Source organism: Anastrepha obliqua, chromosome 2, assembly GCF_027943255.1.
Source record: "Anastrepha obliqua isolate idAnaObli1 chromosome 2, idAnaObli1_1.0, whole genome shotgun sequence".
Taxonomy (NCBI): domain Eukaryota; kingdom Metazoa; phylum Arthropoda; class Insecta; order Diptera; family Tephritidae; genus Anastrepha; species Anastrepha obliqua.
The window spans coordinates 106,879,614-106,891,887 of record NC_072893.1 but is presented as its reverse complement, the minus strand read 5'-3'; the positions used below and the strand labels follow the sequence as shown (position 1 = coordinate 106,891,887).

Sequence of the window (12,274 nt, the reverse complement as noted above, 5' to 3'; positions counted from 1 at the left end):
GGAGGTGCGTACAAATCTGAACTAAATAGGATTGAATTAGTACAAAATAAAATATTAAAAATAATATTTAAGAGTAAACAAAACTCAATAACGGATAATTCCTTAAATATTAACAACATTCTTTCGATAAAAAAGTTGTTCTACTTTACAGCTTTAATACAAAATTACAATAACTTAAAGAATTCTTTTCTATCAAGGATAATAAATACTAGAAATAGACAAATTGAGCACATAAAATGTAAATTACGTATTGGTTCAAAATGTTACATAAACCATAGCATTAAAATATTTAATCAGCTTCCAATGAAGTTAAAAGCCTATGATGTAATTAACGACAAAAATAAAAAAGATATAAAAATCTGGTTAACAAAAACTAATTTACACCTATGATATTTGTTAATATCGCGCTATTTCATTGTAAAATAAAAAAAAAAGGAAAATTATTTTATGTCCTTCATAGAACCGCTAGATATAAGTAAGTTTGTTGTTAGTTAGTTAGTAAGTCAAATGTATGTTACGTATGTTGCATACAAAATTTATTTTGTTAAATGTTATATTTAGTTTGTAAGATTGTCATTATAAATGCTACTAGCCTACGAACAGACTTTTAATAGTCTCTGTAGGACTTACAGTTTATTGTAAATTATAATGTATTATTATACTAGTAATAAATAAATTCAATTCAATTCAATTCAAATTTTACAGGTATCTGTCCCCTTAATAGCTCTGTGATGTCGTCTTAGAAAAGCTACTTTTTATTTCAGAGCAAGTTCTAAATAAAAAGTACTCAAAAGCGTAGAAATGTAAACTTTTGTTAAAAAAGTTAGCAGGCAATACTGTTTGTGTTGTGCCGCAAAACGAAGGCAAAAGAGGGCGTTAAGTTTGTTCATGTCCCAAAAGACAAAATCAGACGAAAGGATTGGGATAAATCGTGTGGCATATCATTGAAAGCAGGCGAAAAAACTGGCGTGTATTACTTTTCGGCCCCATCGTGGTTGGTCTCCTTGCCGCGGGGATGGGGTTTAAATGATGGCTAAATTCCTTCTTAGGAATTTAACCTGTCATGAACTAAGAGGGAAGCTCTGTATGGGGATTGGTCGAACACCCTTACACGATACGGCGTGTGTGATGCTCGTCCAATCATCTATACGGAGAGTACCGTACCAACACATTCCCAAGTCAAGGTGTGCTTGGAAACGTGCCGAGGACTGAATGGTGCAAGGAATTAAAACATGTGCATCGCGAACGGAGTTTCCCTCTCGAATACCTGGCCGCCTTCGAGAGTAACTGTGGCCTTACCGCGGTAAGGGGCGCTGCCGCGGAGGACCTCATTACTTCCCCTAAATACTCGTGGGTTGTGGAGCTTGACGTAGTCAGGCGAAACAACCGTAAAAAATAGATGATAATGAACACGCAACAAAATGAAAAAAAACAAAAAATTCGTGCCGCGCTGCGACACAATACCATCCTCCGAGGAGGATACCCTGCTGGCCTCCAGCCAAGATACGGCTGAGTCAGCAAAGAGTACGGGAAGTACCAGCCATAGCACACCCTTACCAAGCAAGCAACAACAACAACAAAAAGTTCTACCACAAACATCGAAAAAGGCGGCAGACGGCACTCAGAGAGAGAGTCAGGCCGCGCGAAAACACAAATCCGAGGGTGCTCTCATGAAATCTCGCTACACGAAGGCGAGGTTCATTCTAAGCAAGATTTCCAAAAATGAACTCGCTGGAGCGACTGACGAGCGCGACGCGGCCGACAACTTAAAATACCAGCAGGTGGTTAAGGAGTACGAAGGCTTCTTATCCAATAAACCTAAAGAGGACAACAAGAAAAAAGGCGATGCGATGAAAAGAAACAGGTCACAGGACGTGATCGATCAGGCACCGAAGAGACCTAAGGTGTCCAGCAGCATCGAAGAAACAAAGCAACGACCGTTCAGTGAGGTGGTTAAGGATAACCTCCTATATGCACTAATCGACGAGTCCACAAACAGTGGCAAAGTGGTCCTGCAGAAGTGGGGGCAAGTGGAGGCCAAACTATCCAAGCCCGTGTTAGACAAGCATTTGATTGGAGCACAGGGCGGAACTCTCCCTTCCTTCGACTCTGCAGCAGTACTTCGCGGCTGCAGGGTTATCAAGTGCAACGACGACTGGTCAAGGGTTGTCCTAGAAAGGTGTGTTGCTGAGATCAGCAGCACACTGGAAGGCTTAAAATTTAAGCTCATTCCGGCCAAGGACATACCTTGCCCTCCTCGCGCTCGCATGATGGACTTGAGCGGTGCAGAAGTGCTGAAATACCTGAAGTCACACAACTCTGCGGTGCCGATGGACGACTGAGCAATCGTGAAGGCAGAAGAACCGCAAAAGAGTAGCATGTCATTCGTTCTGCAGATCAACGATGAGTGCCTGCCAATACTAAAACAACACGACAACAAAATGCGGTTTGGTCTAAGAAAGGCCAAACTGAAAATTTTCAAAGCAGACAGCAATGAAAGTGAGGAAGACCCAGATGAGGTCGACAACAACACTTATGGTGTGAGACAAAATTTTAAGAAAAATAAGACTCAATTCAAGAAAATTAGTAATCGACTCATGTCATGTCTATGTTATCTCAATCGAGGTGGAAGAATGCCACGCAAGCCACCAATGAAATTTTTGAAGTTTACGGAAACGATGCTGTATCAGTTCGTGTAGCACAACAATGGTTCGCTCGCTTCCGTCCTGAAAATTTCGATGTGAAAGATGCACCTCGCTCCGGTCGACTTATAGTTGAAAAAGTCGATGAAATTATGGAAATGATTGACCAGGACCGTCACATAAGCTGCCATGACATCGCCAAGGCACTAAACATTCAACATCAAACGGTTTTGAACTATTTAAAAAAGGCTGGTTACAAAAACAAGTTCGATGTTTGGGTACCACATGAATTGTCTGTGAAAAATTTAATGGACCGAATTAAGATCTGCGATTCTTTGCTGAAACGAAATGAAATCGAATCATTTCTGAAGCGAATGGTAACAGGAGACGAAAAGTGGATCAAATACGACAATAATGTGCGAAAAAGATCATGGTGCAAGGGTGGTGAAGCTCAACAAATGGTTGCAAAGCCAGTATTGACGCCTCGAAAGGTTATGCTGTGTGTTTGGTGGGATTGGAAAGGAAACATCCACTATGAGCTGCTCCAGCCTGCTCGAACGATTGATTCTACACTTTACTGTCAACAACTGATGAGATTGAAGCAAGCAATCGAAAAAAACGGCCAGAACTGATCAGCAGAAAGGGCGTCGTCTTCCATCAGGACAACGCTAGGCCACACACCTTCTTTGATAACGCGGCAAAAACTGGGAGCGCTTGGCTGGGAAGTTTTGATGCATCCACCATACAGCCCTGACCTTGCACCATCGGACTACCATTTGTTTCGGTCAATGCAGAACTCCCTTAATGGAGTAAAGTTGGCTTCAAGAGAAGCCTGTGAAAATTACTTGTCGCAGTTTTTCGCCGAGAAACCACAAACGTTTTACACTGATGGAATAATGTCTCTAGAAATGGCGAAAGGTGGTCAACCAAAATGGTACATAAAGTTCATTATAAATATAAAAAAATGAGTTGAAGTTTGATTAGAAATACGAAAAGACTTTTTCGACTACCCAATATACATTATATCTATGTAGATAGATATAAGCGCTTACGCCCTTTGATTGGGTGCTCGGTTGAGCTTCTCATTTTGTTTTATTTTTTATTTATTTATTCAGTTATTTATAATCTAGTATTTGTAATGTGATGCAGTATTTTTTATAGAGTATCAAAAGTATACTTGTTTCATTTAATGAAGGAAATGTAACATTTCTTACAGTGAAAGAGCAAACCTGGTACATCTATCATCCTTGCAAATAGGGAAATTCACAAGCGACGTGCTCACTTATACGTCGAAAGACGGTTGCAAAGAAGACTATAAGATCACGAACGCCCCTATTTGCTAAACATTCTTTATACCCCGCTAATACAAATATAAATGGAATAAGATACCACCCTAGTAGTACAGTTGCGTAAAAAATGTACCAATAAAAATAGTGAAGCCTTTTGCTCTGCCACTACTCACTGACCCAATTCAGAATTTACTTTTTACTACTTTACACTTACTTCATGGCTTGGAAGCAAGTACTGTCATGACACCAGCCATGACAGTCAACTTCAAGTCAAATGACTAAGCCCTTTGAAATAGGTGGTAGGAATCGTACGCTCAAAAGCTCACTTTTTAGGTAGATAAAACTAATAGCCTCCTTCCTCCGATGTCCCAACAACCCTTCAGGGGAATAGAATCGTCAGCTTTGAGTTTAAGCTCCTAAGCATAAGAGTTCAGTAATGAACTGCCAAGAGCAGTCGCAATCGTTTCTTCAAAAAACTCTTTAAATTAATGAATCTACAGAAGATATAAGAGACTAAATTATTTGGTGGGTTGAGTATATGGAATGCTAGGTGATCTAAGTGTAAGTAGATATATTGCTCAGAGGAATGTTTACGCTATTTACAATGGTTACCACGGAATAAGGCTAGGCAATATCTCTTCTAAGGTACGAGGGGTGCCTTTTATATGTCGAGATTAGAGAACAAAAACAAATTTTAATCATCGAAAATCACTTTATTGTTTTTCAAAATATTCTCCATGAAGATCTATACACTTTTGCATGCGTTTGAACCAATTGTCGAAGCACTTTTGCCACTCTGAATGAGGTACCTCCAAAACATGCATTCTGAATGCCGCAACCGCTTCTTCAGGTGTCGAAAAACGTTGACCTCTCAGTTTGTTTTTTACGTACGGGAATAAAAAGAAGTCATTCGGTGCCAAGTCAGGACTACGAGTATACGGCGGATGACCCATTAATTGTATGTTTTGGGTGCTCAAAAATGCAGTTGTTTGAGCCGATGTGTGAGAGCTCGCATTGTCCTGGTGAAGAGTGATCCGTCTTTGGCGATTGGTTTTCCTAATTTCTTGGAAGACAACTGGCAAACAAATGGTTGTGTACCACTCAGAATTTACTGTTCTGCGTTGTTCTAGTGGTACGGTTGCGACATGTCTAGTTTTTTCGAAAAAACAGGCGACCATTTGCTTGGAAGTGCTTCGTGTGCGAACAACTTTTGTTGGATTTGGCTCATCTTGAAACACCCATACAGTCGACTGCTGTTTACTTTCGGGCTCATACGCGTAAATCCATGATTCATCACCTGTCACGATGTCATAGACGTGTTTCGAAGCCCCGCGATCGTAATTTTTGAGCATTTCCTTCGACCAATCGACACGAGCCTTTGACAAACTTTGAGCGATTGACAAATTGTGTGAGATCCAACGCGAACAAATTTTTTTGACAGTCAAATGTTTATGCAATATTGAATGTATGCTTGTCCCACTAATGCCTAAGATTGTCTCAATCTCACGATAGGTCACATGACGATCTTGCAATATCAGTTCGCGCACAGCATCAATGGTTTTCGGAACAACAACTGATTTTGGACGACCTTCACGAAATTCGTCTTGGAGTGAACTACGACCACGATTGAATTCACCATACCATCGATAAACACTGGTCCTTGATGGAGCTTCATCGCCAAAAAATGAATTAAGTTCATCCATGCAATGTTGCTGAGTTACGAGTAATCCACGTCGAAAGTTGTAAAAAATAATCGCACAAAAATGTTCACGATTTAATTCCATTTTTGGACCGAGATGAATCTTTTAAGTTACAGTAAACAACACAAATAGCGCTGGTATTTCAAAACGTTCTGAGTACGTAAAAGCCAAAAAATGTCAAACTTTGCGATACAGCTGTCAGTTGCCAGATTGCAACACCAGGGTTGCCAAATCCCGACATATAAAAGGCACCCCTCGTATTTACCTTACGCATGTCTTAAATTCCAAAAATATTTCTTACATTTCAAAATTTTAGTTATAAATAAATAAAAATTGAATTCTCAGGTGTTCTGTTACCGTTTTCGAAAACCCCTCGCGTAGATTCGCCACTGCAAATTTATATGTTCTGGTATGTGTATCAGTGTCAAGCGTGTAAATCAGAAAAGGTTTGGTGGGCAGTCGTGCACAGTCAAAGGATATTAGAATGAAACAGAAATATACTTATATATGTACGTATGTACATACACACCTACCTTTAAATATTTCCCTGTTCAATTATCGCTGAGCTCGTGTTGTTTTGTGCGTGAGTACTAATCGGTTGGTCGTGGGTTCGACACCTACTGTGAACATTTAACATCAAATGATGGAAATCGATTTTTCCAATCTAACAGTCGCCGCTCGGCGTGCGATAGCGAGCACTTGAACGCATTTCTGACAACCAAAGCTTCTCATAAAAACAACTGCCGTTCGGACGTGCCATAAAACTTTAATTTTCTAGAATTGCAGCACAACATCAGCACATACAACAAAAATTGGAGCAAAAGCACGGCCAAACAGCTAACAAAAGATGCATGCGCCAATTATTTCTATGTATATGTTTGTATGTATTTTTGTATACTTATCACTTATTCTTTTTCATCTTTTATTTGCTATGCCTTTTATTTTGTTGCTTTTCATCCTTTTGACTTACAAACATTTCCTTCCTACGCCTATAACTTTTGTTTGACTATTTCTGACCAGCAACTAAAGAAGACATCCGCCTCAACATGAATGAGAAGAGGAAATAGTCGGAGCAAAGCAGACGGTTGTGGTAAAACAATATAAAGAATTGCCACTACCAGCGCATATGCACAATAAATAAAAAGCAGCAACAACAACCATCCATCACTGTCAACACACAAGGGAGTTGGTTGGCTGTGGTTCGTCGGCCAATCCATATGAATACATACACACGCACATATGTATATAGGTAAAGCAGTGAGTTTGAGTTGGTTAGTGGAAAAGGTTTGAGATGCACAAACGAATCCGTAAGCAAAGATTACGGATTAAGTATGGAAAGCGAGAGATGTACACGTGCACACGAACACACCGAAGGACAGAAAGCCACTAGTTTCAAACTGGTCGGGTTTTGGATTACACAGGCCTGCAAAATTTCGCTTTTTTTACAGCTTCTAAAACCGCTATGGGTGTTTCCTGAAGGTTTTTTATGCTGAAAACGAATATGACCTTGAAAATGCTCCAGCACGTCAGGATTTTTGGCAATTTGAGGTTAAATAGTCAAAAAAGGCAGATTTTGGCCATTTTTTTAATTTTTTTTTGAGCAAGGTAAAGTTTTTTTTTTAATTTTCCACAACGGCATCGGAAAGTAAAACTCTTTAGCTTTAAGGTCCTTTTTGAAAAATATTTTTACGATTAATATACAAAAAGTTATTCTATTTTGAATTGCAGACTTTTAGATATGCCAATTCAACCTTTCGAACTCTTTAACGCCCCTGTAAAGGGCGAATTCATATCCAAGCAGATATTTTGTCCTTTTAAGATTCAGTTAGAGATCGCCCACTTAAAGAGTTCCCTTAACGCTGATTGCATGAGTCGGCTGATAGTCGAGAGATCCTTCCATGTCATCAGGAGGAATACATCGTCCACATGGTAATAGGCAATTTATTTAAGACTAGGTTCCAAAGTGTTTTCTAATCAACAGAACTCGATCTTTCTCTTGAAACAAATCCCACAAACAATTTCGAAATTAGCAATAAAAAATAAGACAGATTTCAAAAAGAAAGGAGCATAAAAAACTACGGTCATCGTAGCCTAGTGGCTTTGTGTGCGTCTACTATTCATTGTACTCATTGCCGATATGAATCATTAAATTATAGAAAAAGTTTTTCTAGTAGCACTCAATCATCGCTAGGCAATGGCCAACCTCCTTTTATACTTATGCAAGGACAAAGCTTCGGCGAAAAACTGTAAGCCCTTCCATTTGTAGAACAACATCCAGATGGCCATCTCCGATTAAACAGCTGAAAAAGAATGTTCTTAATATACCATATGCTTACATATGCAGGAAATGAGTTCAAAAAGTAAGGTGACTTTTCACATTTCGAATCAGAATTTTTTCCCCCCAAAATAACACCCCAACTACTTCCTCCTGCAACTTTTTCTTTATCCTAAAACAGAAAATACCTATAAAAGACGGATTGTGAATATAAAACCCACGTCGCTTTTTCGTCAGAGGTATGTCGACAAAACATTGACACCAGTGTGCCAAGGGAAATTACTTCGACAGATTGCTCTCAAAAGTTACTTGCCGACAACTAACTCACAGATGTACTAACCTACAAAACAACTATTACGAAAATATTGGGTTGGGGAAAAAGTAATGACGTATTTTGTCAATTGAGCGCGACATTTAAACATATCTTCCGTTGTACGTATTGCATCGGATTACACTAAACGCTGATTTGAAGACGACAATCTGTCCTACAAGTGTCTCTTTGACAGTCTTGTGATCGTACGTTTCAGTTTTAAGTTATAGCGCGTCAAAGATGGAGTCCACCAAGCAAGAAATTCGTCCTATTTTACGTTTTTACTACCTTACAGGTAAAAATGCAACGAAGATGGCGGCAAAAATTTGTGAAGTTTACGGGCCTGATACTGTAACGATTCGCACAGCACAGCGTTGGTTCGATCGATTTCGTTCTGGTGTGGTAGATGTCGAAGATGCACCCCGTACTGGTCGGCCAATCGTCGTAGAGACTGATAAAATCGTTGAAATTATCCAAAGAGACCGGCATGTGAGCATTCGCTCCATTAGTCAGGAACTAGGTGTAGACCACAAAACCGTTTGGAACCATTTGCAGAAGATTGGATTCCAAAAAAAGCTGGATGTTTGGGTGCCACACGTGTTGACGCAAAAAAATCTCTTGGACCGAATCAACGCTTGCGACTCTCTGTTAAAACGGAACGAACTTGACCCATTTTTATAGCGGATGGTGACTGGCGATGAAAAGTGGATCACGTACGACAACGCCAAGCAAAAAAGATCGTCGTCGAGAAGCGGCGAGCCGGCCCAAACCATCACCAAGCCCGCACTGACCGCCAGGAAGGTTTTGCTGTGTGCTTGGTGGGATTGGAAGGGAATTATCCACTAAGAGCTGCTGAACTATAGCCAGACCCTTAATTCGGTCCTCTACTGTGAGCAACTTGACCGTTTGAAGCAGGCGATTGACCAGAAGCGGCCAGAATTGGTCAATAGGAATGGTGTTGTGTTCCACCAGGACAACGCTCGTCCTCATACATCTTTGATGACCCCCCAGAAGCTACGGGAGCTCGGATGGAATGTCCTATCGCACCCACCATATAGTCCGGACCTAGCACCAAGGGACTATCATCTCTTCCGGTCCATGCAAAACGCCTTTGGTGATACCAAATTGGCCTCAAAAGAGGCTTGCGAAAACTGGTTGTCTGAGTTTTTTGCAAATAAGGAGGAGCGGTTTTATAAAGGTTCGTTAGAATAACGAACTGTACTTCATAAACTATGCACTATATCTCAAAAAGTGTTATATGTGATTGAAATAGAGAGAAACAAATATAACTTAAAATAGTTTAAATATTCGACATTCACAAAGTACATCTTAGATAAGACATTTTCTGAAGTACATTTCACGCTCTCTGATCTACCGTTGGAGAAGGTGTAGTTGGGAGCCAGATGTTTATTTCACTAATTCAGGTTTTCTCTGTGGGGAAGCAGTATTTACATATCCACATAAGTACACACATATGTATGTATGCACATAAGTCTATAAACTACCAACAAGTGGCAAACAATACATTTATTCAACAATTTTTGTTAGCTCCTGCCTTACGTACAACTCTCTGTGCCATCCGAAGACAGAATGGCTGCGGGCGAATGACACTCTGCCAGCTGTGTACTCTAGTGAAACGAGCGACGTGTCAGTAAAACACGCCGGAAACAGCAACACTTTCCTTCGGTTTGTTGCTCGCTTCATAGTTATCTTATCCTTGCTGAGCCTGTGGAAAGTCGAAATACTTTGTCTGGCGTTAATCGAAATATTCTACTTTTGTTTCATAGGACGCACCGGCATTCTGTGTGAGGGTATTTAAGGGTGCAGCGTAATTTTGTTTTATTTGTTAGTTGTTTTTTATGCCAGTTACTCACCACCAGCCGACCAAACTAGTTAGCTAAAATGTTTGTGCCGACCACGACACATTTTACAAATGAAAATGTCCACGAAGTACAGACAAATGAAATACTGCGGTTCAGAATTCATTGTTGTAGGGCGACAAACTCCGTTTAGAAGTCGTTAGACAAAGGCGTTTTAAGCAATTTATAGCGATATGAGTTTGTGCGGTGATTCAATTCAATTCATGTGGTCTACTTCAAGGCGCTCAACGCACAGATCACTTGACAAATGGTGGGAAAGAAGGCGGCATGAAAAGAATTAATAGAGAAGAAACAATTTACCAATTTAAAGTGTCAAAGCCATTCACGCAAAAAACAAAAAAAAAAACAAAAAGAAAAAGAAAACAAGGAATGCGTAGGTAGGCGTATCTGTGATTTTGGAAAAATTATATGCCTTACTTTCTTTAAGTTTTATAGCGAAAACAACTAAGCATAATATTTTCTGAAATGCCAAACATGAAATAAGGGGGCTCATTCTGAAACAGATAACGAAGAATGAAAAAGTCTTGACGAGATCACGATGCTCCCGAGCAGAGTGAACAAGGAAAAAATGATAGGCATAAGCCATGTAATTTATGGCTATCATAGACATCTTATACACTGCACTATACATGCCCTGATTAAAGGAGGAACGCATTGCTAAACATTTTTTCTGTGCCTGTGCGATTCCCATAATAAAGGGTTTTTCAATAAGGGCGGGTAGATGTTGAGAATGTCAATCGCGGCGTTTGCTGTGTGGCACGTAGCGCCGTGCTGCTGGAACCACATGTCGTCTAGGTCCATATGGTTCAATATGGGCCATAAGAAATTGGTTTTCATCGTTGTGTAGCGCTCGCTGTTGACGGTGACCGCCTCACCAACGTCGTTTTCAAAAAAATGCGGACCAATGACGCCGCCGACCCAAAATTCACACCAAACGGTAACTTTTTGAGGATGCATTATTATCTGGTGAACCCCGTGTGGATTGGTGTTGTCCCATATACGGCAAATTTGTTTGTTAACACAGCCATTCATCCAAAAATGCGCCTCGTCACTAAAGATGATTTTTCGCCCAAAACTGGGGTACTCTTCCAAACGATTCGAAGCCCAGTCAGCGAGCAAACGGCGTTGTCTATGGTCATCAACTTTGAGCTCCTGGGTCAGTTGGATCTTGTACGGGTGTAGGCCCAACTTCCGACGCAAAATTCGCCAAGTTGAAGTCTGCGAAAGGCCAAGTTCTTGTGCACGGCGAGGAATAGACTGCCTCGGGTTCTGCTGTACATTTTCACGAACCGCGGCAATGTTCTCGGCTGATCTTGCGTTCCTTGAACGTACGGGTGTTGGCTGATTATTTACTGATCCGGTCGTCTTAAATTTGGCCACCAAACGTTGAAGAGTCGACTTTGAAGGGCCACCACGTCTACCGAAAAACGGGCGCAATGCGCGTAACGTTTCCGTTAATGAACACTCATTTTGATAATAAAGTTTTATCATTTGAACGTGCTGTTCAATCGTGTAACTTGCCATGATGATTTGGCATAAACAACTGAATAATAAACAAGAGCTTTGACAGATGTCACCAAAACAAAATGGCTGCCACAGGGCGCCAAAATCGACCCGCGCCAATTGAAAACCCCTTTACTAGGATGGCAAAAGCTTGGTGTGGATGCCTTGGAAATGGCCGTGTTAGATTTTCTATCATTGAACAAACTTCACAGCCAAGATGATGAAATTCATTTAAAAGGCGCACAGAGAGCTTTGCAGGGTGGGTTGGATTGTAACGGTTGTCCAATATGGGACGCGCTCAGTCTCGTAGCACATTGAGATGGCGCGTGGGAAACTTATCCGTATCTCTCCTAAAACAATGTGGACTTTTCAAAGATTGTAGATGATCCCTGCTGTCTATAGTAAAGATCTTCCAACTTATTAAAAAATTGTTGGGCTAGAACAAGACAATGGCACAGAAGGTGCGAGATCGCCTCTTCCTCATTTAGCCAGCTTTTTTAGAATTCACATGTCCCATCCTCCACGCGTATCTGCCTATTAGACAGTACTCCGATATAATGGAAATCATTGTGCTAAGCTTATGCTTATTTTGGCTCAGCAGAGTTTCTGTGCGTTTAGCATTGACATTGACATGTCGTCCACAATTGTCGAACGAGTCTGCAGGTGGGTTAATTA

General features: G+C 40.6%; 1 protein-coding gene across 1 annotated transcript; it reads left to right on the top strand.

The window, feature by feature from the left end:
• The first annotated feature begins 1,421 nt into the window (after positions 1 to 1,421).
• Positions 1,422 to 2,342, top strand: LOC129238319 (uncharacterized). Its single transcript, XM_054873356.1, has one exon. The coding sequence runs from the start codon at positions 1,422 to 1,424 to the stop codon at positions 2,340 to 2,342; it is 921 nt and encodes a 306-aa protein (XP_054729331.1).
• The last annotated feature ends 9,932 nt before the right edge of the window (positions 2,343 to 12,274 follow it).